Source organism: Aquarana catesbeiana, linkage group LG03, assembly GCF_042186555.1.
Source record: "Aquarana catesbeiana isolate 2022-GZ linkage group LG03, ASM4218655v1, whole genome shotgun sequence".
Lineage (NCBI taxonomy): Eukaryota > Metazoa > Chordata > Amphibia > Anura > Ranidae > Aquarana > Aquarana catesbeiana.
In genome coordinates this window covers 623,498,407-623,525,455 of record NC_133326.1, presented here as the reverse complement: position 1 = coordinate 623,525,455, position 27,049 = coordinate 623,498,407, and the positions used below count along the sequence as shown (strand labels likewise).

General features: G+C 42.9%; 1 protein-coding gene across 1 annotated transcript in view; it reads left to right on the top strand.

The window, feature by feature from the left end:
- LOC141133169 (G protein-coupled receptor kinase 5-like) overlaps positions 1-27,049 on the top strand; it is a 125,329-nt gene that overhangs the window by 80,149 nt on the left and 18,131 nt on the right. Inside the window, exons 5-12 of the mRNA XM_073622362.1 lie at positions 1,824-1,924; positions 2,233-2,325; positions 4,655-4,718; positions 8,006-8,146; positions 11,171-11,361; positions 12,248-12,285; positions 19,155-19,244; positions 19,351-19,559. Coding sequence (XP_073478463.1) covers positions 1,824-1,924; positions 2,233-2,325; positions 4,655-4,718; positions 8,006-8,146; positions 11,171-11,361; positions 12,248-12,285; positions 19,155-19,244; positions 19,351-19,559 — 927 coding nt within the window. The remainder of the gene's footprint in view (positions 1-1,823; positions 1,925-2,232; positions 2,326-4,654; positions 4,719-8,005; positions 8,147-11,170; positions 11,362-12,247; positions 12,286-19,154; positions 19,245-19,350; positions 19,560-27,049) is intronic.

The window sequence follows — 27,049 nt, the reverse complement described above, 5'->3', positions numbered from 1 at the left end:
TTTATTTTTTGCTAAATAAAAGAATAAAGGCCAGAAATTTGGGGGAAAAAAACACTTTTTTTAAAGTGCATTATAAAATTTAGCAAACTGGTAATTTTGCACTTTCACTGATGTGCGCTGATGAGGCTGCACTGGTTGGCAGCACTGGTGGGCACTGTTGGAACTGCACTGATAATCCCTGCACTGGTGCCCTGATTATCAGTGTACATGTCCTTTTAGAGAAGCAGGTTATTGGCGCTCTTCTCCTCACCTCGTGCTGTCAGTATGAGGAAAGTATTGCCGATAACCGGCTTCTGTTTACATCTGCGAACTCAGCTGATCACGTGGTAAAAAAATGCTGATTGGCTCTTTACTTCAATCTGTGATCAGCAGTGGCCTCCGGACACTGATCACATAGCGCACTACCCACGACCTGCAGCAGCACAATCACGGGACTCCCTCATATGGCGGCATCCCAAAACTAGCCAGCTGTGCTGTAGCCATTATTTGGCTATAGTGTGGTCGGCAAGTGGTTAAAGGGTCAGTCCAGTCACTTCTGGGACAGGGTGATTCTGATTGGTCAGCATTTGCACAGTGAATCTGGTCCGTCTCGGAAGTGCTGCTGAAAGAAAAGGGAGAAGATCAGTGATTTCAAATCCCTGGACATGCTGTGTGGGCACTAACAGCTCAGCATCACCAGATGCAAGTACAGCGGGCTCCGAGGGAATGGGGAGGGTGTACGGTTTTAATCCACATTTTCAGTTTTTTCTCAGATGGAGAACTATCACTTTAAGTGGCATTAAAGTGGAGGTCTGTCCACTTCTGCAAAAATTTAAAAGCCAGAAGCTGCACATACTACAGCTGCTGACTTTTATAAATTGGACACTTACCTGTCCTGGAGTCCAGCGATGTCAGCACCGCAGCTGATGTTTCCATCGGCTGTTGGGTGCATGCCGCCTCCATTGTGAGTAAGGGAACCTGTGTGAAGCCTTACGGCTTCATGCCGGGAACCCTACTTCGCATGCGCGATGCTCCGCACCTCTCTCCTATTGGCCTGGCGGCCGGAGGAGTCGGGAGCCCGGGTGGTGACATCAATACCCACGGCTGAGGCTCCCGGAAGTGGGAACAGGTTACCTGTGAAAGATAGGTATCCTGTCCTGCCTCCCCCCAAAAGGTGCCAAATGTGGCACCGGGGGGAGTACGACGAGCGGAAGTTCCCCTTTTGGGTGGAACTCCGCTTTAAAAACCCATGAAAACACACCTGCAGCTATAAACCATAGTGGACAAATTTTCACAGTTTGCAACAGAAGCACGGAATTCTCTATTTTCTATGATTGACTGCATAATCTTGGCAGCCTGCCAGCCTTCCAATGTAAACACACAGCAGGTGTTTCTAAAACTGACCGAAGCCCCACTTTGGAGTTTTTGTTGTCTTTGAGAATGAACAACTTCACAGTGCAAGCAGCTAGGTTGGGGATGGCTTATTATAAAGGTATGTTATTGTTTAGGGTTTTAGTAGTTTCTTAGTCCATAGTCTAGGCACAGGTGCACTTAGTTTCCTTTTAACGTCATCTCAGTCTCCAGAAAGGGCAAAATCTTTTTCTATTATACTAGATATTATTTTCATTCAATTCAGTAAAATTATCAGTCACAGCTCAAATTAATTTTCTTTTTTAGAAACGATGGTCGGGGAGCTATTTTTGTTCTATTCATTTTATAGAAAGCACAAGCTCTCAGGATGCAGAGAGCAAGTCTTCAGGTTCTGGGATGTACTAATTATATAAAATAAAAATTTGCTTGTCCTAATCTTCTCCTGTTATTATTATCTTTTGCCTTCATCTCAGTCTCCAGATTATGTGCCGGAGATTCCTGATGCACAGATGGAAGAATGTATATTGAACTTTGAAAAGAATCCCTACAAGGAAGTTTTCTGCAGTTGTATTAGGTGAGAAGGAGAACTGTGTATGAGCTCTGCATGTATGATTAAAGCTTCTCAATTTTTAAAGTGACCCTGACCTCTTAGAAAAAAATGTAATAAAACCAAAGCCACCCTGTAAAAGAAGGTCAATACTTACCTTTCTGATGGGTGGTTAGTAGTTAAATCTTTGCTTTCTTGAAGAGCTCCATTCACCATTGATGAAGCCATTTTTTGGTTGGGGGTGCTGTAATGCAGAGATAAAGTTGTAGGTTATGCTTGCCTATTCCAGTGGTCCATTCTGTCCTTTAACATTGTGTTCATGTTCTTATTTTCAGCCTTCTCCATGAATTCCTGCGGGGATCCCCCTTCAGGGAGTACCAAGAAAGCTTGTACTTTGATCGCTTCTTACAGTGGAAATCACTTGAAAGGTAAGAGGACCTGGTAGGAAAGGGGTGTGCTATACTAATATACAAGCCTACAACACTGTACAGAATGGGGGCACCAAGATCATCTGTAGGACCAAGATCTGCAAGTGACCCATAACCACATTCACATCTCTGGATTTTGACAGCTTGATTCGATTGTTGCTCCTCGGATATATATATCTATACATATACCGATATATATATATATATATATATATATATATATATATATATATATATATAATATATATATTTTTTTTGTAATTCCTTTAACCATAAGTTGCATTATACATACCAAAACAAGAGTAATGCAAATGGTAACATACAGGACATCAGTGCTACACAAGCGGCTCAACAAAACGGAGCATGCACAAAACGAGTTTTAAGTTGGGCGGGTAGGAACATAGCAGAAAAAGCGCTATGGAAAACCTCTCCTGGATTCCCAACATAGGATCCTCAGATATTGTTTATAAGAATAAGTCACAAAGTGAAACTTCAACTTTTCTAGTTTTCAGTCTGAGATGTGTTGTAATTGTAAATGGTGTAAAAACATTAAGCTCAGTTTAGTAGTCTAAATCCATGTTATGCTGTTATGTTCAGCAGTGAGTGGTAAAAATAAGCTCGCTGCTGAAAATTATTGGCAAATAATGCATGTGTTATAGCTTAGTGAATTGAGACTATGACCTCTTGTGTTTATGTAGAGGGAAAGCTTGATCCTCTTCCTTCATGTTTATCACAGCTAGGCAAAACTCTGTTGCCTAGATCAGTGGTTCTCAATCTCGGTCCTCAAGTACCCCCAATGGGCCATGTTTTGGGAACTTCTCTTAAAAAAAAAAAAATAGGTCTTATCAATACCATGTCGTTGATTTAAAGCAGCTGTGCCATGTAAAGGAAAACCTGAAAACCTAGCCTGTTTGGGGGTACTTGAGGACTGAGGTTGAGAACCACTGGCCTAGATTTCCTGGTGAGCTGGTTATGTGATGTGAGATTTTGGCAGTCTTTCCATCCTCCCAGGCTACACAGTACAAATAGGACGTTTAGTGCTATATTCTGAATTACAAAACACCTTCCCCTCGTCGATGTGCGTCCCCTACATACCTTGGTGCCGGAATGAATGAACTCCTGTGCGCGTGCAAGGGAGTTACATCATTCAAAACTGCTGAAGACCCCATGCCTAATGGAAGCTGGGAAAATGTTGGCGCTAGGGACGGGAGCTTGTGGGTCGCTGGAGCAGAGGTGAGTGTTTCATTTACTAGAATAAGTCTCTCCGTCCTTAGTGCTATACCAGCAGGGATTCGGACGGCCATCTGCACATGCACAGAAAAGCTGACTTACTCCTTTACTGGTACAGTACTCTCCCATGGTGACACATGGCTCTCTTTAAAGCGGTATTAAATCCAAAAGCAAACTTTTATCATATTGCAACATACCAATTCTTAGATGGTGTTAGCTGCATTTGATTCTTTTTTTTTTTTTTTTTAGTCTCTTTCCTTTTTTTAATCTGGTGAGTCTGCCAATAAGTCTGTTTTTCAGCAGAACAAGCTGTCCCGCAGATGTAGCTGTTAAAGGGTTGAGACAAACCATTTATGACTGGTTGCTTACAATGGTCGGCATTTATTTATGTAAAACCTTTATCCCAAAAGGAACAAAAAACTGTTTGCCATAGTTGGAGTTTGGCTTTAGTTTGTTAGTGTATCTACGTCTTCCTGTCCATCTAACACTTCCCTCCCCCCAGACTGACAGTTCTACTGTCCAAAGGTGTCCCCTGTGCTCCTTCATCCAGAGTGGAGGCACTCTAATACAGGAGGTTTGTTACTGGCCAGATCACTAGGGGGAAAAAAACTAAAACCAAACTAATGCAGCCACCATATCTACAGATTGGTAGCTGCAATATAATAGTTTTGTTTTTGGGTTTACTATCGCTTTAAGGATTGGTAAACAGCAATATATTGTTATTTTGGTTTTTGGGTTTAATACTGCTTTGATAATGCTTAGTAAAGTCTTCGTGATTTTTGAAGTTTGTGTTTTTTTTTTTTTTTTTTTGTTTTTTTTTGTATAACAAAGTCAGATGTTGCCAAATCCCAGCATTCTTCTGATGGTTATCTCTCATATTTTGATGAGTGGTCTCTTGTCTGGTGTACGGTGCCACGTGGTGGAAAAATGGGAGGTGTGCTGTCTTTCTAGCCATATAAAATGGTACCTTTTGAATACTGTATGTGATGACCTTTTTGTTTTGGAGCACAGGGGGGTGTCGTGCTGCCATCATCAAAGCCCATAACATAAGTGAGATACTGTCATACTTGACTGATGCAGTTTTTTGTTTGTTTTTCAGGCTAGCGGTTACTAAGGACACTTTCCGGCAATACAGGGTGCTAGGAAAAGGAGGCTTTGGGGAGGTAACTTGCCTTTTACTGTTCATTTTAATAGGTCCTACTGCTCACCTTTCATGGCTTCCTACCCTTTCCTGGTCCATGATGTTCTTCCATTGATTTCTTTATACCTTTACTTCACTACATCAACAAAATTCTGTCATGTGTACCACAGGAGGAGCGTGGAATGTAAATTCTTGCCCAGGAGAGAATAGAGGCAGGGGGTGGGGTGGCCCATAAAAAGGTAATAGTGAACAAAAAAAAATATCGGCTATTTTTCAAAGTGGATTTAGGGGGAGGGTGCATTGGTTTGGTGCATATAGCCACATTTTAATGCCGGCCACAGATGGTTTGAATCCCCTGCTAAACTGGCCGAGATTTGATCCATGTATAGGCGGGCAGGCATTGATCGACTTGGGTATAACAAGCATGTCAGATTTTTAGGATGCATAGAGCTGCACAATTCTGGCTAAAATGAGAATCACAATTTTTTTTTTTGCTTAGCATAAAGATCACGATTCTCACGGTGTAACATCTTTCACATTATACAAAAAAATTGGGATAACTTTACTGTTTTTTTTGTTTTTTTTAATTTCATTGTAGTGTATTTTTCCCCAAAAAACTGAGTTTGAAAAACCGCTGAGCAAACACAGTGTGAGCTAAAATATTGCAACGATCGCCATTTTATTCCCTAGGTTCTCTGCTGAAAATTAGATGGATAGATAGATTATCTATCTTTATATTATAATATAATGTTTAGGGGTTCCAAGTAATTTTCTAGCAAAAAATACTGATTTTAGCTTTGTAAGAAACAAGTGTCAGAAAAAGGTTTAGTCTTTTTAAGTGGTTAAACTTTCCTTATTTACAAATGAAGTTCATTCCTATGAAGGAAAAGTTACAATGTTTATAGTTCTCTACTAGCACCACAATGTTTTGAAAAATTTGTCAGGCTGCCCGTTTTTTTTTTTTTTTGACAGCTGAGTGAGTACAGAACTCTCTACACTTGCTACACGATGAATCGGGAAATTCTGCATAGAGATCGTGAGGGGGTTGAATTGAGATCATTCTTTTTTGTTTTTTTTTTTTTTTTTATGATTAATCGCGCATCTCTGCCAGCAGCTATGGGATCTAGCAATAAAAACGGTGTTCTCCCAGCAGGGACAGCTCACCAGGCCCCCCTTCTGGGAGAACACAATAGCTCCTTGGAGGCATTCCCCCATAAACACAGTCCGCACCGAGTAATTTTTGTTCCTGCAACCTCTGGTTGCAGGAAAGAAAATCATATCATCTATGGCCAGCTTAACTGTGAGCTATGGCAAAGCAGTTTCACTTTAGATGGGAGGGAAGGAGGGGGTTTATGCAAACTGAAGCAGAAGTATAGTTTCCTCCCATAACTATATTTTGTTTTGCTATGGGCACCAGTCACCGCTCCAGTTATCAGCCGCTTTTATTTTGGGTCAGGTTTTACGAATCTGTAAATGACTAAAAAAGGTGGTGGTGGGGGGGGGTTATCCCACGCTACCTGTTAAATTCCTGTGTAGTGATAGAGATCCAGTGGATGGCTGCAAGCAACCAAATTGTGTTCCCACAATGCTAATCAACAAATCAGTGTTGCTGCGCCTATCCCTTTAAATGTGCATAGTGATTGTATAACCTCTTAAAAAATAAAAGTACAAACATACACAGTAGGAAACTTCCTTGGTGTCCCAATAGGTGTACTGACTGCTGAGAAACATAAAGGTAAACTTAGTGTCCCAACAGGTGTACTACACAATATATGTATAATAATACACTGATCACATCCAAACAATAGTATACAAAATATTGAAATAAGAAATAAAATACAAAAATGAATCCTGCCCCTGATGACGTGATATTTCACAAAACGCGTTGAGCGGAGTCCATGCTCGTGGCGTTGCCACACTAGTCGATCCCGCAAGGCTGTCGGTTTGAATCCTGGGACAGATATACTTTGCATATATGCTCGTTTTTAACTGCCTCTATGTAAGTAGTTGGTATATTTTATCTCTAAGTTTTATACGGTTTCACAATGAGATTTTTTTAAATTCATTTTACATGCATGACTTGCCAGTGAACCATTGATTATTCCCTATGTAAGTGTTCCCATTGGACACTAAAGAAAATCCATAGAGGTCTCCCATTTTTGCTACAAAGGAAAGCGGGTTATTGACTCTTATAATCTAGAGTCCATTTCCTCTGGCGAGCGTCCGCCTCATATTATATGGTGGAAGCGCACCTGGGTGTTTCACCTTTTTATACGATATTCACTATCGAGGTGTTTTTTCATATATGTTGAACACTTAATCCCTCACATTCTCCTTGGAGTGATCTACTAGTTTCATGATTGGACTATATCACTTCTCTTTGTACTGTAATATTTATGGAACTTTATTTCTTTGTCATTTTAGCGTGGCAATTTTCTATTTGTATATGCTGTTTACAATCCTATCTGTATTGTTTTTGCCAGCGGCTTTATAATTTGGGTTAATCTGCGCAATAACTTTGAAATTTAACAGCAAAATTATTGTGCAACTTTTCAAGTGATCCAAATTGTGATATAGTTTTGTAATACTTACCAAACTGCACAAATTGTGGATTTTTTAAGTAAAATATTCAGTGTCTCCCACCACCATACGATATTGCATTTACCTCAACATTTTGACCTGTCATGCCCAGGTCAAATCACACTTTCCCCACTCTGGGCTACAAGAAATGGGCTCCTCCATACTCCTCCTCTTCCAATGCACTCCTAGATGTCCTGGGCTGCTTGATACATTTGGGTGTATGGCCCTTTAAATCTGCGGTCCTGCAACTGCGTATAAACTAATGCGATAGAATGCACCCTCATAGTGTAGTAAGTAGTATAAAACAGTGGTCTTCAACCCTGTCCTCAGGGCCCACTACCAGGACAGGTTTTATGTATTACCTTGGGGAGATTCAGACTAGAATACTGCAATCACTACGCAGCAAAATGATATCACCTGTGATGTATTTCAGTTATCTTGCAAACCTGGCCTGTTAGTGGGCCTGAGGACAGGGTTGATGACCACTGGTATAAAACGTTTATTAAAAATGTTCAGCACTTGCATAGAAGTTTAAAAACACACAGCTTGATAAGGACAGCGGGGGGTCAGAGACCTGGCTCCACTCAACGCGTGTCGTTATGGTCACGCGACTTCCTCAGGGGTCTGTGTCATTTTCTAATCTGTGTCATCAAGCTGTGTCCATTCTCCACCCCGTCTCCGCATCCATTATTGGATTTTCTTCATTTTTATCCCATGCTCTCCCTCTAGGTGTGTGCCTGCCAGGTCCGTGCCACTGGCAAAATGTATGCATGTAAGAAGCTGGAGAAGAAAAGGATCAAGAAAAGAAAAGGGGAATCGATGGCTTTAAATGAGAAACAGATCCTGGAAAAAGTCAACAGCCGTTTTGTGGTAATATACTTCTTTAGTTTTTGCATGCGTACGAGTCTGTTCATTCAAGTGTGATCTTTGTGTTTTCTAGGAGTCATCAACATGGGCGCCGTGTTCCATACAGCCTGAATGAGGGCCTTGTTTATGCGACTGGAGTTGCATGCAGGCATCCGATGTTCCTCTATTGGGACACAGAGGCTGTATGGACACAGCCGCTCATCCCTAACAGACAGGCTTGCAGGGGTCCATGAGTGGCCCCTAATTTGGACAGTATGCGTTCGGAGCTGCTCACCCGCACCTGCCAGTCTGTCACATTAGGATGAACGGCTGTGTCTTATGCTGAAATGATTAACATACATCTAAAGACAATTTTTTTTTTTTTGTTGTTCTTGCTACTATGGAAGGGTTAGACCCCCTATCAGGCGTTTATTGCTGTCTGTTTCCGCTGGAGAAATTCCCTTCATGGTTCGTCCTCAGGACCATGTCTGTACTTTACAGCAGAGCTTCGCCCTCTAAAACCTATGGCCCTACTGCTATGAAATACTCAAATACCTCTGTATTTAATGTTTTGGGGGGGGGGTACATTTTTTGTTTAAAGCGGTGGTAAACCAGAATACTTTTTTTTTTTTTTTTTTTTTTTTTTTTTTTTTTTTCCTTCTTTTAAACTTGCAAGGTAAATGTAAAATGTGCTAGTATGCATTGCACACTATGTGAAATTTACCTTAAAATGTAGCCCGCCAGCAACGAGCTGTCACTGCTGACAGGGCTTCCATCTTCACCCAGTCTTCCTTCCGGGTTCGCTTCTTTCGGCCGTCTGGCCGTGCCGCGATGTCACTCCTGCTCTGTGGTAGCCACTATTTATGGCACAGGACTCTGGGGTAGCACCGGCATGCCGTTCCCGTGAAGGCACTGGCACATTTAAAAGTAAATATCTCCTAAACTGTGCATGTTAAGAGATATTTACTGTACGTATAGGTAAGCCTTATTATAGGCTCCTATAGGTAGATATCAACCATGAGAGTTTACTCCCCACTTTAAAGCAGAGTTCCACACATTGTTTAGTTTATTAAGTCAGCAGCTACAAAAAGTGTAGCTGCTGACTTTTAATAAACAGACGCTCACCGTCCCATGGTCTAGCGATGCGGCCACCCGAAGCTTTGCTCCTCTCCGCCAGCGCCATCATAGCCAAGGTGGGCACCCCGCCGTGGCAGCTTTCGGCTTCGCCAGGCGCCCTCTGCGCATGCGCGAGTTGTGATGCGCTCTGCTAGTGGCCAAGCAATCTTCTGGGACCTGTCACATGTCCCAGAGATTGCTGGCAGGGAGGAGTCGCCTAGGCGGCCAAGAGCAGGAAGAAGGAAGTGGGAAAAGAAGTCCCACTCTAAACTAAGTACCCACTCCCCCCCCCCAAATGACATGTCAACCATGGCAAACGTGGCATGTCGGGGGTGAGTGAGGTGTGCTTAAAGCGGAAGTTCCACTTTTGGGTGGAACTCCGCTTTAAGTACCCCCCTTTTTTTTATTTTTATTTTTTTTTATATATATTCCCGGCCAGGTATGTCATCTCTGATCTCCCGTTGACTCCTGGGATAGCGGCATTGTCAATCCCAGACATCAACGGGCATCCTGCGCTTCTGGCGTCCCGTTATTTCAAAACTGGAAATGACATAATGCCAGGCGGAGTGGGGCTCTGCACTTGCCTCTGCTCATTCTGGGTCCTTTGCTGTGAACAAGTTGCTAGAACAGGACGAGAACTTCCGCTACCGCCATTGCTATAGCAGCCTGTAGACAACACTGTGCGTGGGGAATGTCACTGGGGCCTGGGATCGTAAGATGCATGGAGGGTAAACCGTCTGCACTAAATCCCTGAAATCACCGGCACCGGTTTCAGATGTCCTCACCTAAGATGGCCACCAGCTGCATTTCATCAGGGCAAGGAAGTTGCAGATTTTTCAAGTAAGCACATAATGGACTATATTAATATCTAAGTTTTAAGAAGCATTTTTTTTATTTTATTTTTCATTAGGAGACTGTAGCTCCTCAAGTCCTCTCTGGGTCTTTTCTGTCCATCTGTCTGCATTTAACAAGATGTTTTTGCTCCACGTACTGTGATAGGCACAGCTCTGCACGAATTTGAACTGCTAGGTTGCACCATCATTTCGGTGTCAAGCTTTTAGTGGACACCATAGAAGTCTATGCAGAAATGCACCTTTTAATGGACTTTATGGAAGAGAATGCAGGACTGCCAAGAAGTCCATCTCAGAGCAGATGCCTAGCGTCATGGCGGTACCAAATATCCAGGAAGACGGGGGATTTGTTCCATCAGAGCACTGAACAGCAATAAAGATTTAGCATGCAATTTGTCTCCGATTCACTCAGCAACTTAACAAAAGTTGTGAATAGGGTTTCGTTAGAAACTAGAGAGGAGTGGAGTGTTTTTTTTGTTTTGTTTTTCCAGACTTGAGCACTTTGTAATCTGATCTGACATTTAGACATGAACAATGTAAACAGCCTAGTGTTCAGTCATTAACATCTTATCTCTAATGAACATCTATGAACAATTATGCCAACTTGGCCAGACTGATGTGTTCTCCAACTGCTGGAATCCACATTCAAAATAAATTGTGTGCTAATGACGCAGTGCAGCAATCCCACATTAGCTGCAACTGGTCCTATGATATCTGGGCTAAGACGTCACCAGGAAATGATTTATTGAATGATATAGTTGAGCACTCATTTTTCCATCAACCTTCTTAAGCCAGCTGTACGTGATTCGAAATCCAGCCAGTTCAGTAGGGACCCGCTGAATTTTGATCCACGCATGGGCAGGCTGTCTATCGACTTGATTTCCCCATCCACATCAATTGTGTGACTGGGGGAATCAAAGCATTTTCTTTGGTTGAATGAATGAGAAAAAAAAAAAAAGCATAATATATGGGCTGTCTTAGTTTTATTTGAAAGATAGCCGGGAAGTCATAGTATGTCCCTGGGGTTCACAAAGATCACATGGCCTGGCTTTTAATTAGGTGCTTTGTTTTTTAATCATAGGTGAGTTTGGCGTATGCGTATGAAACAAAAGATGCTCTGTGTCTGGTTCTCACTATCATGAACGGCGGAGACCTAAAGTTTCACATTTACAACATGGGAAATCCCGGATTCGAGGAGGAGCGAGTCGTTTTCTATGCTGCTGAGATCTGCTGTGGGCTGGACCACCTTCACCAGGAGGGCATAGTCTACAGGTGGGCATATAACCCATTAGTGCTTCACCAGGAGAACATGGTGTACGGGTGGGCATAGGACCAATGTGTACAGGCGGGCATATAACCCATGTGTGCTGCATCAGGAGAGTATAGTGTACAGGTGGGCATAGGACCAATGTGTACAGGTTGGCATATGCCCATGAGTGCTTCACCAGGAGAGCATAGTGTACAGGTGGGCATATAACCCATGAGTGCTTCACCAGGAGGCCATAGTGTACAGGTGGGCATATAAACCATATGTGCTGCACCAGGAGGGAACAGTGTACAGGTGGGCATATAACCCATGTGTGCTTCACCAGGAGGGCACAGTGTACAGGTGGGCATATAACCAATGTGTGCTGCATCAGGAGAGCTTAGTGTACAGGTGGGCATAGGGCCAATGTGTACAGGTGGGCATATAACCCATGAGTGCTTCACCAGGAGGGCATAGTGTATAGGTGGGCATATAACCCATGTGTGCTTCACCAGGAGGGCATAATATACAGGTGGGCATATACCCATGAGTGCTTCACCAGGAGGGCATAGTGTACAGGTGGGCAATTAACTCATGAGTAATTCTCCAATAGGGCATAGTATACAGATGGGCATATGACTGATGTGTACAGGTGGCCATATAATCCATATATACCTTCACTAGGCATACAAGAGAAGTGCTATAATGAAGTAAGCGTTGGCACTGTGGTATCTGCTTGCAGGCATCTGTGCTAGCTGGATCGACTTGCCTTAACGAAAGGTTCACCTTGTATAATAAAAACCAACAGCAGCTTGTAACTTTTTAAAATGAAAATAGTTTTTTTTTTTTTTTTTTTTTTTTTTTTTTTTTTAATTAGCATTTTTAGTATTTTGTTTGTTTTTTTTTTTTCAGGGACCTGAAGCCAGAAAATATGCTCTTAGATGATGATGGTAAGTTTGACATGATGCCTGTTTGTGCCTCCTGTACATATAGATGAAAATAGATTGTGGTGTTCCAGTGAACTGTTAAAATAAAAGAAGCCTAATCCTGGTTACAAACACAATTTTTAGGCAGTTTAAACCAACTCTATTTGCAAAGACAACCAAAGACCCTGTTACTTTATAGAACAGAGACAGGTAAAAACAGACATTGGTGGGGCCACAGCAACAGCTGCCTTTCAGGCGGCCATTGAATTTGAGTGATTGGGCATGTTGAAAAGTTTTTGAAAAACAAACTAATTTCTAATCGATTTTGAGAATCGTGCGAGAAAAATAATCGAAAAAGAAATGTGCAATGGTATATAGCACTGTCACGTGAAAATTTAAATAACCAGCATCCATCAAATAAAGTACAGAAAAATCCAAAACTTGTGTGCAATTACATCTAGTATTTCAACACATTTTAACACTATAATTACTATAAATATAATTGCACACATATTTTGTTGGACTTTGATGAACACTAGTTATTTTATTTGTAAGTGACAGTGCTAATTGATAAAATCTAAATAACCAACTATATGGTTAGGGAGCAAAATCTCAAATCCACTCTGAGAATAACAGACAGAAGAGATGTACTGTATATACTATTAGAGGTTGAATCTGGTAAATATCCGACCAAATATCAGAAAAAAAAAATTAAGACTGTTTTGCCGATTTTTAGACCGAACTGTAATATATTATGTATATATACACAGTATCTCACAAAAGTGAGCACACCCCTTACATTTATGTAAATATTTTATTATAACTTTTTATGTGACAACACTAAAGAAATGACACTCTTATACAATGTAAAGTAGTGAGTGTACAGCTTGTATAACAGTGTAAATTTGCTGTCCCCTCAAAATAACTCAACACACAGCCATTAATGTCTAAACCTTTGGCAGCAAAAGTGAGTACACCCCTAAGTGAAAATGTCCAAATTGGGCCCAAAGTGTCAATATTTTGTGTGGCCACCATTATTTTCCATCACTGCCTTAACCCTCTTGGGCATGGAGTTCACCAGAGCTTCACAGGTTGCCACTTTTAATTAGTACCTGCTGTTGCACAAATCACTTAATTACACTTTATTTATGATATCGATGGCTGCTATGCATATTTATATAACCCATATGTAGCTCTATATTTGACTAGCTGCTTGCATGGCACACATGCACATCATCATCATCTTTAAGAGTACCTGCTAGGCTACAGTGCTAATCCCTGCTGCTGCTTGGGGGTTCCCCTTCTTTTTCTCGTGACTCGTCTCTTCTCCATGTAATGTGACGTCGCAGACCCCACTCCTAGGAAAGATGATGTCGGTCGCGCAGAGGAGGGTAGGCGGAGCATTAGGCTCCGCCTCCGCCAGTCACCCTGCTATTTTCCCTGCACCAGGTGAAGTCATCGCGCGCCTGACGCTCCCCCCCACATGCATAGTAACAAGTGCCGTGCCGCCGCGCTCCAGCTGCAGCACCGGCTATGTTAGTGCGGGCCGCGAGAGGTGGAGGGTTTTTTTTTTTTTGTGTGTGTGCGGGGGTTGACTTTTTGGTCACCCCCACCCCCCATGGCACTTGCCATGGCTGCCATACCCTAGATACGCCACTTCTTGTAATACTAAAGAGTCGCTTGAAATCGGGGAGGAAAAATGGCTAATTAGGCCCAATTTGGACATTTTCACTTAGGGGTGTACTCACTTTTGTTGCCAGCGGTTTAGACATTAATGGCTGTGTGTTGAGTTATTTTGAGGGGACAGCAAATTTACACTGTTATACAAACTGTACAGTCACTACTTTACATTGTAGCAAAGTGTAATTTCTTCAGTGTTGTCACATGAAAAAAGATAGAATAAAATATTTACAAAAATGTGAGGGGTGTACTCACTTTTGTGAGATGGTGTGTGTGTGTGTGTATGTCCACCAATCATGCAGCTCTCCCCATAGGAGGATCACCTTCCCTGTGACAGTGGGCCAGGGATCTTCTCCCTGCACCCTCTGTCACAGTTTTAAAAAAGTGTAGCTGTGCAGAGCTCCACCCCCCACAGCCGTCCTTTTATTCAGAGTTCTGTGAATGAATAGACTGCAAGCCTTTATGGCTGACGGCTTGTAGTTCTCAATGAACTTCAAGTGAGCTGGTGAGCATCCTTGTAGTGCATTCATTCTTCCTGGACTGAAGTAACTGTCTGCCGGTATCAGTGATTTGGGCAGACAGCCACACTGACAGTCTGAAGGCGCTGAACTTTTCACCTGTGATTTGCTAATTACAGATACAATTCTGTTTTACCTGCAAAAAGATGTGCATTTATTTTTTTAAAAGATGAACTTATTCCTTAATGCATATACGGTATATACCCATATTTAGGATCCCATCAGAATACCAAACCAAATAGCATTAAAGCCTAAGGCCAGCGAAAGAAAATTTGGTTTGTTTTTTGTTCTTGTTCTTCTTCTTTGTTCCTATTAGATTGTCCACACTTTGCTTCCTGTCCTTACAAGACGTGTAATCGATCTCTCCAGCAAGGAAGTTTGGGGTGATTTTAAAAGCCCGGTTAGAGGCTGTAAAATCCAACTCAAGCCAAATCTTTTTACTGTATTTTGCATAGGATGAAGAAGGGTTAAGGGGTTCACAATAGCCCGCCCCCCCCCCCCAATCCAGTATCTGTGTTTTTAATTTTTTTAATTAGTTTAAGCAGTGATGAGACCATATATGGGGCTCGGCAACCATAGCAGACATGTTTGGGGTCATCGCTGTCAGGGAAAGGACACTAGCAGCTGGACTGGGATCTTTTCCCTATGGACTGCTGTTTCCTTGTGACAGCGTGACACACCGGACCTCCTGCTATCCTGTACTGAGCTCCTGCTACTCCCAGACGTGTTTAGCCTGTTGTGGGAATCTTCAGGCTATTCAGACCTTTTTCCGCGCTGTCACAGCCAGTGCTCTAACATCATGACTACTGTCTCAAACAGATGTACATTCTTGCGTTCTTGTAAAGTAGAAGTGCCACTTCACCTGTGTATCTTACATTACTTAACGCAACCCTGTCCCCATAGTAATTTTTTTTTTTATTTTAAATAAGCCTAGCCCTTTAAAATAATCTGTTATCCCTTTGGGCTGAAATGCCCCCACTTAGGTGCTACCAAGCCAGTACTGGTATTCACACTTCTGGGTATTCTACCCCCCTGCACCCCCCACTGTTGCATGCATTTTTTTCCCCCTCCTGGATTGAATGTCCCTGTAAAAAAAAAATGAACCAGTGGGAGGAACTACCAGTAGTAGTGCAGCAGGGGAAGCAGGTATTCCACTCGCCTTGAAAGGTCCAATAACTGCAGTTGTTGGCAGTGCCGGGACAGGATCAACCAGTCCTCAGGGTGAAGATGGGACAGCAGCGCCATTAGTGGCAAGTGCCAAAATGTTTGTGACATGCAGTGAAAAGTTTAAAATGGGTGCACAAATATGTGGCAAAGTTTAAAAAAAATGTCCCTGGATTGGTGATGTGACTGCAATGAAAAAATTATCTGTGGTGTCACTGAAAGGAAAATCCTGGGGCAGATGCCCCTTCTTGATGTTCCTTTGCTTTTATCTACAATGTATTAAATTGTGCTTATTAAGCAGGCAACGGGATCTCTTTAAACTGGCTATAAGCATAGTGAAGGTAAAGCATTCATGCATGTCTCTGAATTTTCGGGAATGTTTTATTGACAATCCTGAGTGTAACGAGCCTGTAATGATCAGACACTGCTTACGGTCATCTCTCAATAAGAGCTGTGTCTTCTCTGTAATTTATTTGGATAAAACCCGTTATCAGTTCAGCGGTATGGACAGGGAGCTCGTTCCAGGATTAAACCACAATCTCTGACATCAGTATTATGAGTTTGAGTCATTGAAAGTAATCACCACTATGATTTGGGATGGAAAGCTAGCTGAACCTCCGTAATTTTTTATTGCTTTGCACTGAGTAGTAATTTCATAGCGGATGTGACTGTTTCCGTCACGCTTTGATGTGAACGGTTTTGCCTCCTTTTTATACCCGGCTTCTCATTTCAGAACCATTAAACATATAATGAAAATGTTGTTTTATGTGAAAGTTCTACTCATCACAGATGGCAACTGTGCATAGGGGATCCCTTTTCATGTCTGCATCTAAATTGCAGAGAAACTAATGGGCCCTAAAGCATATGTCAAGGCAAAATAAAAAACCTTTATTTAGCAAGTCTCTGGAATACAAGCACGTTTTACCATGTTTCATCCCTTTAAACACACAAAGTACAGTGTTAAATGCTGGTACAAATAACTGCTGGTGGGCCAGAAACATTGTATGCTCCTACCTTCCTCTTTGACCTGACAACACAACTCTGAATTTCCGAAGTACATGGTTTCCAGCCCTGCCTACTTATTTTCTGATGGTTTACAAGTAGGATACACCAATGCCAGTTTTTAAAATCGAGTACCAATGTTTTTCCTCAAGTACTTGCTGATGCTAATTACCGATGCCTTTTTATTATTTTAAAAAAGTTTTTACACTGTACATTTAACTTCTTTTTTGATCAACTTTATTGCTATTGTAAGGGATGAACACAATCCCTTGTAATAGCATGGGCCATGACAGGTCCTCTTTATGGAGAGATCTGGGGTCTGTTAGACACCAAATGTCACCTCTGGCCTCCAATGCAGCCGATCAGACACCGATCGGTTGCTTCACTAACCACTAATGGCCAGGAAAACCAAGAGCCGAAACGGCAGTGAAAAAATTCTCATTGCTTCTTGTTTCTGACATCCCACAGTGGGAGGAACAACATGCGTTTCCTCTCACTGCCTAGAGCTGGATGCCGCCAGTCGCATCCTTACTGGGCTCTTTGATCGCATGGGAGAGCTCAGTGGCGGGAGGGAGGTGGGACCCCCTTCCGCCACCCGTAACAGTAATCCAGCGGCTTGTTAGCTGCCTGAATTTGTTGTATCTAATGCAGAATTGCTGGGACTAAAGAATGATATCTCGATCATTGCTGCAGCAATGACAGATATAACCCTTCCCATCCGAGGACGTCCATAAACATGCGGTTGACGCAAAGTGGTTAAATGCAGGACACCTTGTTGGGTCCAAGAACGGTCTTGCTCTCACAATGTGAGTGATACTGAACAGAGGATAACAAAACGTAAAGTGAAGGCAATGTCTGATCTCTGATGTCCTCTTTACCTTCTGTTCTCCTCTGTTCAGTATCGATCACATTGTGAGAGAGAGACACAGTGACAAAAGCATCCTCCTATCCCAGTTATCTCTATGTAATGTGACAAATTCATGGTGAACTGACAAAGCAGCACTCGCTTTTTCTACAGTCCGAGGTGTCTGCGCCTGCAGTGATACATATCCTGACACACAGCGATGGGATCTCCTCTCTAGCTTCTCCCCTTGACGGTGAGCTGACCTAGTCTAGAAACCCCCCCCCCCCCCCCCCTGGCCCCGACGGCTGTGCAGTGAATTGAATGGGCAGCCAGGTGAGCGGCACAGGCTCAAGGAGTAGCCCAACCGCCGCAGCTGCCTTGGACATGCGTGTGTCACCCAGGTGTGGTCCGCAGCCCCCTAGCGATGCCACTGTCTGCCCCCAAGCTGACACTTCCGGTATCGGTTTCAGGTATGAGAGCATTTGCATTAATACCGATACTTGTGCAAATGCTTAGTATCAGCATCGGTGCAACCCTAGTTACAAGGAGCACCAATGATGACTCCTCCATCTCCTGAACCCCATCTCAATCTCCCGAAACCCACCTTTTGCACAGGCAAAGGGCACTGGAAGTTATTAGGCCACAAAAGTTTTTGCAAAATCAACAGCAACTTTTTTTGCACTTATTGAACAGATAAAACAAAACTCTTTAAATGTTAAATCGCAGACAAATGACTAGCACTGCTCCAGACCGAAACCTCGCCTCCACTGTGGAAATAATGTTACACAAGCTGCACACCGGAACCATCAAGTAAGGATGCGATTATCCCACTGCGGTGAAATGCATCAGAGTGGGGCAGTCCCTGGGCAGACACATTCTGACTGCTGTCATGCTGTCTTTGGTCAAATTAAGGCATTTAGAGGCGTTGATGGCTCATGTTGTGCGGCTTATGTAACCTTTAAATGTACCATGGCAAGAATTTTAGGTGGTAGTAAACTCTCATTTTCTATTTTTACCTACTGGTAAGCTCAGCATGAGCACCATTTAGAGAGCACTTACCGTTTTCTCAATTAATACAAAGTGTTCACTTATTGAATGTGGTGAAGATTGTGGCATTGCCACCTGTTTTGTCCGCTTTGTTCACACAGAGAACGCTTTGCATTCATGGAGAGAAAGCAAAGTGTTCCCTGAATGGTGTCTTTGCAAAGCTAGTGACCTCTGTTCACCGTGCAGCAGGGCAGCCACTTGGCACGAGATCCAGAAGCAAGTGGAGGTCACTGTAGTGGTGGTACCCACTACAGTGATTTTCGGCTTCCAGGGAGATCCCATACGTATGGTACATACATACCTTCATTGGTCCAAGCTGGACCAGCGTACCTATGTAGAAGCTGCCATACCTGGAATTCATCTTTCATATTTCTAGAAGTGTCTAGGTTTTAACAAGGTGGAGCATTATATTATTTGAGACCACAAATGTCCTATAGGGTTAAGTCATCGATCAGCCAATCAGGACATGAAATCATTAGACAACGTGCTAGAGCAGCCATCACACGGACTTTGGACAGACAGCAGTTGTATATTCTCAGCATTAAGCCCCTAAATGGTGAGCTAAAACTACCCACCTGTTACAAGGACTTGTTTCTGTCAGATTTGGATATTCACTTTTTAATTTTTTTTTTTCTTAGGTCACATACGAATCTCAGACTTAGGACTGGCCATCAAAATTCCAGACGGGGAAAGTATTAGAGGAAGAGTAGGGACAGTTGGATATATGGGTGTGTATCCTCACAATTTCACCTACCATTTCAAAATCTACCAAAGGTCATTGTCTTTCTAGCTCTCATTTGATGTGTTCCATCCTCACTGATTGTATTTCTTCAGCTCCAGAAGTCATTAAGAATGAACGATATACATTTAGCCCAGACTGGTGGGGGCTGGGCTGCCTCATTTATGAGATGATCGAGGGACAGTCACCATTCCGTGCACGGAAGGAGCGGGTGAAAAGGGAAGAAGTGGAGAAACGTGTTCAGGAGGAACAAGAGTCCTATTCTGATAAGTTCTCAGAAGATGCAAAATCCATTTGTAAGATGGTAAGAAGGAAAGGCGCTTGCTAGTGTTCTGGTGTCAGGGTAGACACTTTTAGAACTCTAAATACAGGCAACCAAGTCTAGGTGTCTAGGAAGACTCGGCCAGGGAATGTCCCTGCTTACTATGTTAGAAGAGGCTCCAGAAAAATAAAAAGCTAACAGTATTTAGTACTTCAGAAAGGTATAGGGCCTAAAGTTGAACTCCATGCAAATGGCATGATAGCTCAAAAGAGCTACATACATAGAAAGACAGACAGATATCTGAACAGGCAAGAACTCCAGAATGAGCACTATTTTAAAGCACTTTTACATCCCTGAAGAAGCCCTGAAAAGTGGCAAAACATGTTTTAAGGTTTTATAGGGAAAGAGGGAATTATTAGACTGAGATGCTTTATTTGCAATAGAGAGAAGGAAAAAAGTAAGAAGACTGCACAGAAGCTTATATATACAATAATTCTGCGCTACCAAAAAGGGGGGAAGCAGCTAACACAACCTACAAAAGTAAAGAACAGACAAGGAAACAAGATGAGTGTAGCGCTAAAGGGGGGGAATAAAAGTATATATGGCCTAAGAACTGGCAGTTCAAAGTTCAAATGCTGACAAAAAACATCTTTGGAGAGAATTTGAAAGATGAGATATAAAGTCCTCTGGAACAAATTTTCAACCGTGGTACAAATCCTCTATGGAGAGAGCCCACACACCACCAATGATAATAAGGAGGCTTACCAGACTTGGTGGACCCGACAAGGCATACGCCAGGTGGGGTCAAACAGGCTTGGGTGGTGCTGGGCTGGAACGGATGCTGAAGAGCAGGGATGGTGGAATGACTTCCACGTAACTGTGTTCCTCGGACGTAGTCGGGCTCATAGGTCGTGGCACTCAAATCCGTGTTGGAATGAATAGAGGAAGGAAAGGATGGGCCAAATAGTGTAAATCCGTATTGATTAAAAATGTATTAAAATAATAGTATACACTTACATGGAAAATGTATAAAAACAGCGCTGTGAAGAAATGGCGACAGTGGGGTCCTACCCCAAAGGACCCCACTGTCGCCATTTCTTCACAGCGCTGTTTTTATACATTTTCCATGTAAGTGTATACTATTATTTTAATACATTTTTAATCAATACGGATTTACACTATTTGGCCCATCCTTTCCTTCCTCTATTCATTCCAACACGGATTTGAGTGCCACGACCTCTGAGCCCGACCACGTCCGAGGAACACAGTTACGTGGAAGTCATTCCACCATCCCTGCTCTTCAGCATCCGTTCCAGCCCAGCACCACCCAAGCCTGTTTGACCCCACCTGGCGTATGCCTTGTCGGGTCCACCAAGTCTGGTAAGCCTCCTTATTATCATTGGTGGTGTGTGGGCTCTCTCCATAGAGGATTTGTACCACGGTTGAAAATTTGTTCCAGAGGACTTTATATCTCATCTTTCAAATTCTCTCCAAAGATGTTTTTTGTCAGCATTTGAACTTTGAACTGCCAGTTCTTAGGCCATATATACTTTTATTCCCCCCCTTTAGCGCTACACTCATCTTGTTTCCTTGTCTGCACAGAAGCTTAGAAAATAGATCAGAAAAGAACATTCCAAAACAAGAAGTGTGATAGGAAAACTTTATATTGACTTATAGTGGAGATGAGAATTTGAAAAGGAAGATAAAAAGAACATTTGGATGGCAAGGAAATGAAGCAAATATAGAATTTTTATGCAAGGCATGTTGTCACCTTACTCTAAATTGTGAGTGAGGTGCAATAAAGAAAATAGGGAAAAGGGAATGCACAAAAGGAAAAATGTACATTCATAGTCATTGTATTAAATAAGTAGAAGGTATAGTAGTAGGATGATTTTATGTTCCCTGATGGGATGCATATGCCGATGTGTAATGTATGTCCATTCATTACAGTATTACTTTTTTTTTTGTGTGTGCATTTGTTGACCTATAATTAAAAAGCATAACAGCATTTTCATGAAAGCAATGTAACAAAAAGCTTTATACGTCATAAAGAAAAAAATAGTTATAGAAATTATGCATAGACTTATTGTCAAGTTAGTTTACACATACTAACGCCATTAAATTTGCTCTTAAAAGGACTTGGCTGATCTCATTTACAGACAGAAATGTAAATATCGGTGAAACACTTTAGTTCCACTTTAGATGATATAACATCTTGTGAAAGATCACGGAAGCCTAGTGTTCAGTTATATATTTTTGAATGACCATTGAAATACATCTTTTTATGCAGCTGAATAGAAGCTTTTGTCCTCCAACAGTCATTATTGCAAATGGGTTTTTTTTGTTTTTGTTTTTTTTTTCTTTCCTGTGCATTCATTTTTTTTTGTATAATCTTTATTTTGAGAACATTTCCGTGAAAACAGATACATTACATAGAGTAAGCATTAATAGTGTGTCCCAAGGAAGGTTTACAGCGATACAAGCTTTTGCAACTAACCCTGTCACAAGTAATATTAAATCACAATTTTTGTGGCTTTTAGATATCTTATTGATTCCTTACATCCCCGGGGCGCGAGCCCCATCCGGTGACGGTCCTCCCCCACCCAGGGTGCAAGTTGTTCAAGTGGGTATATGGAGCGCCCACCCCGACGACAGCCCGGGGAGAGGGGGGCCCTTCTGCCTCCAACAACCTCCCCCGGGCCGCCACCCCGGCGCGAGCACCCCCCCAACTTCTATCTTCCGGGGTGCGAGATACGGCCCCCCCGCCCCAACAGGGCCTAGAGGGGCCGGGCCCACACCCCCGTGATTGGCCACTATTGCTTTGTTGCTCGCTGTTGCAGAGTGTTTACACAGTTAGTATCCCGTCCATGGGTATAGAAAGATTGCATATTCTATAAATCATAGTTAGTGATAGAAAATAGGTGAAAAAGGGGGAGAAAGTATAGATAAGGAGTTGGGGTAAGGGAAGGGTATAGGTAGGTGGGTAGAGTGGGGAAGGTAGGAGAGGAGCATACCTTGTGTTTGAAGAAGTCACAGGAATCCGCGCCGAACGGGCCCCGACCACCGCACGTCTTTTCAACATTTAATGTGGGTCTTATTCTTTATGAGGTATTGTTGACATTTAGGCGAGATCTTAGGGAAGGTTCTGCTAACTCTAGTAGGGCTATGTCTAAGCTGGAGTTTTCATGGTCAGGTTCTGTCATGTATTCATTCCAGGGGGTCCATATAATTTCAAATCTTTCTACTTTCCCCTTACAGGTCGCTACCCAGTGTTCAGCTTCCCTAATGTCATTCACTTTCTTTATCCAGTCTGTTTTTGATGGGGTCTTGGTTTGTTTCCAGTATATCGGGATGAGGCGTCTGGCTGCGTTTAGGAGATGTGGCAATATACATTTTCTGTATTTACTGATTGGCATTTTTGGAATGTGTAGGAGGAAGTGTGCAGGTGACATAGGGATGTCGAGATCTAAAATCTCTTTTATTAGGTTTTTAATTTCACTCCAGTATGGCTGTATCAGTGGGCACTCCCACCAAATGTGGAGGAGTGTACCTTTTTGTCCACACCCTCTCCAACACAGGTCCAATGCCATGGGGTAGATGCGAGCTAAGTCAGCCGGGACCCGGTACCAACGCGATAAAATTTTATAATTAGTTTCTTGAGATTTGGATTCTATGGAGCTCGAGTGGGTTAGATGGTAGAGGTGTGTTAGTTGAGTTGGGGGGAGATCCATCTTTAAGTCCCTTTCCCATGCCCTTATATAAGTTGGCCTAAGATTGTTAGTAGTATTACTTAATAGGCGATACATTTCGGAGACCATGTGGGGGATTGGGTCTTCTTCTATGAAAATTTTTTCAAAGCTTGTGAGAGTGGAAAGGTCTCTAATTGAATTCCCATTTGTCTGGAAGAAGTGGTGGAGCTGTCTGTATCTCCAGAAGTTCATTCTGGAGCCTTCGTGTCTCTTTTGTAAAGATTCAAAGTCCATTAATTTGCCTTTATGCATTAGTTTCCCACAGCTGGCATTTCCATCATCCAACCAAGGGCCGAAAAAGCCCATCCGTTCTCCTGGTGGGAACCAGAGAAATCCCCCTAGTGGAGCTAGTGGTGACATAGGAGGAGACAAATTTAAATTTGAGTTTAATTTGTCCCAAGTGGAGAGTGCATGGAGTGTCAGCGGGGAAGTATCTTCCGACAATCCCCTGTACTCTCTAGGTAGCCATGGCGCATAAGCCAGATTCCTACCCGCTAGCCATTTTTCCAAGGAGACCCATAGCTTGGACTGGGTGTGGAAGCGCCAACTGAGGATTCTTTGAAGGACTATAGCTCTATGGTATTGCAAAATGTCAGGAATTCCTAGCCCTCCCGCCAATTTGGATCGTTTCAGCACTCTCAAGGCTATTCTAGGTTTCTGCGAGTTCCATACAAAACCCGATAGTATACTATTAATCTGGGAGAAAAACTTGTTCGGTATGGGTATGGGGATCATTTGTAAGTAAAAAAGGATGCGGGGTAAAATATTCATTTTGATTATGTTGACACGTCCTATCCATGTGAAAGCAGTCTTAGTCCATTGTGAGAGATCTTTTTTTAATTATATTAAGAAGTGGGGGGAAATTTGTGGTGTACAGGGTATCATATCTGTCTGTCAGTTGTATTCCTAGATATTTAATTGAAGATTTGGCCCAAGCAAAGGGGAATGCATTTTGCAAGTTACTCTTCAGGGAGGGAGGCAAGTGAACAGGTAAAATTTCTGATTTAGAGAAATTAATTTTAAAGTTTGATAATGATCCGAATTCGTTCAGTTCCTTCATCAAATTTGGCAACGAGATCAGGGGCTCCGATAGATGAAATAGAACATCATCCGCGTAGGCAGACAGTTTGTGTTCAGTCGTTCCAATCTTCAAGCCCTTTATATTTATGTTCGCTCTGACAGTGCATAACAGCTGTTCAAGAACTAGGGCGAAAAGGAGAGGGGAAAGTGGGCACCCCTGTCTCGTGCCATTCCGAATCGGGAACTGTGGGGATAGTACTCCGTTCACTTTAACTTGTGCACAAGGAGTGGAATAAAGAGCTAGGATCGAGGCTAGCATGCGTGGTTTGAGTCCTAGTGTCTCTAATACCATTTTAAGAAATGTCCAATCGACCCGGTCGAAAGCCTTCTCGGCGTCAGTAGAAAGAATTACGTAAGGTTTTAAGTTTGGGCGGGTGCGCGCCCAATGTATGAGTTGGATGGCTCTAATTGAGTTATCTCTTGCCTCTCTCCCTTTGATGAACCCTGTTTGATCTGGGTGGACTATGTTAGGTATAAGATTTCCATGTCTGTTTGCTAATACCTTCGCCATAATCTTAATGTCAACATTAAGGAGGGATATGGGTCGGTAGCTTTGGGGTAGCATCGGGTCTTTGCCCTCTTTGGGTAGCACTGTTATGTGTGCTAGAAGTGCCTCCGTGGGGATAGGATTCCCATTTGCAATGGAATTGAAATATCTGCACATGTGGGGGCTTAAAAGATGTAGGAACATTTTATAATATGTCCCTGTAAAGCCGTCTGGGCCTGGGCTTTTGCCTTTGGGCAGGGATTTCACTGTTAACTCTATCTCTTCTGGTGATATTGGTAGTTCTAGTTCAGTACATTGATTTTCGTTTAGGGGTGGAACACCGGCTGAAGCCAGGTAGTCTCGTATGGCTGTAATCCTATTTGCCTGAGCATCTAAAGGGTGATCAGTGGTCAAATTGTAAAGTTGAGTATAGTATTCTTGGAACCCTGCGGCAATTCCAGAGGATTGGACCGAAACATCTCCATTTGGGGAGCGCAACCTGTGGACACAAGTCTGGGCTTGTTTCTTACGAAGAGCTCTAGCGAGCATGCGCCCACATTTATTGCCATGTTCATAATATTTGTGTGATAGGCGTCTGGCTTGTTTTCGAGTCTGTCTATCTAGTAGACGTGACAACAAGTTTCGTAGTTCAGTCAACCTCTGTAATGCCTCAGGGCTCTCATTTTGTTTGTTTTAGTTCTGCTTCTTGAAGGGCAGTCAGTACTCTTGTGAAGTCAGCTTGGAGCATCTTTTTGAGTTTGGCCCCTAAAGATATTAACTCTCCTCTTATTACAGCCTTATGACCTTCCCATACTGTGCTTTCTTTCAGATCGTTAGTGATATTCTCTCTAAAATAATTTGTGATGGCTTCCGACACTCCAGCCCCCACAGCCGCATCATCCAGCAAGTTTTCATTTAATCTCCACGTCCATGCCCCACGAGAGCCGGACGGTAGCTTAAGAGTCACACCTACCGGTGCATGATCCGATATGGTGATGTTCCCGATGGATGCCGACTGTAGGAGCTCCAGCGCCCGCCGATCAACATATATTTGATCTATTCGGGTATAGACATTGTGTATTGCCGAATAATAGCTGAAGTCCCTCTCCGCAGGGTGTAGGGCCCTCCAGCCATCAACGAGCATGTGTGATTGAAAGGACTTACGGAAGTGTTTAAGAAAGGCGTAAGAGTGGGTGTGACTAGAGTTGGAGGTGTCAATGGAAGGGTCTGGGCTGACGTTAAAGTCTCCTCCAAGGACTACAAATCCCTCCTTAAACTCTGTCAGGAGTTCAAGAGCCTTGTCTATGAAGGAAATTTGATTTGAGTTGGGGGCGTATATCGAGGCGAACGTGTATTTACGTTCTGCTATGGTGCCTTTCAGGAAAACGTATCGACCTAATGGGTCTATTTTGCTGTTTGAAAGTTGAAAGGGGCATGTTTTGTGGATCGCTATTGAAGTTCCCTTAGATTTGGCGGTTGGGGAAGTGCTGTGAAACCATTGGTTATATAAATGGGTCGGAAGTCTAGGTAAGGAGAGATGGGTAAAATGGGTTTCTTGTAGAAAAACTATTTGTGCCTTCAGTTTTTTGAGTTCCCACCATAATTTGCTTCTCTTCCCAGGGGAGCATATGCCTCTTATGTTATAGGATATTACCTTTAATGTAGACATGATGGGTCAGGTGATTGGACGCATGTCGCGCGGTCGAGCCCGTCCGGCACGGAGCCCCTAGTGAAGTATCGCTCCTGTGAAAAAAGGGGTGGGGTAGGGAGGGGGTGGGAGAGGCCAGAAAGGTAGAGGAAGAAAAAGCACAAAGAGAGTATTGTTAAAACATACAAAACAGTACAACTTATGAGTAACAGTGATAATGAGCAGAGGTTCTGCTTGTGAGGTGTGAGGTCTGCCCTAATAGCAGGGGAGGCCTCAGACCTTAGACTAATGTCCCAACTAGGGACAATACCTAACAAGGGGTGGCCTACGTGGGGAAACATGAACCTAAACACGGGGGGAGACATGGGGTGCCGTCTCCGTCCACCGCATCAGTAGAACATAGTATTAAACAGGGGGGAGTCATTCTAGGGGGGCGTATGCAGTCTGACATTGTATGGGGCCTAAGTAAAAATGAGTGAGACAATAAGATCAGGAAGGTGGTTTTCGCATGAGGTCATCTGGTTCTTGGGCTTTGTCAGCGAGTGTCCCTCATTTATTGATTATAGTT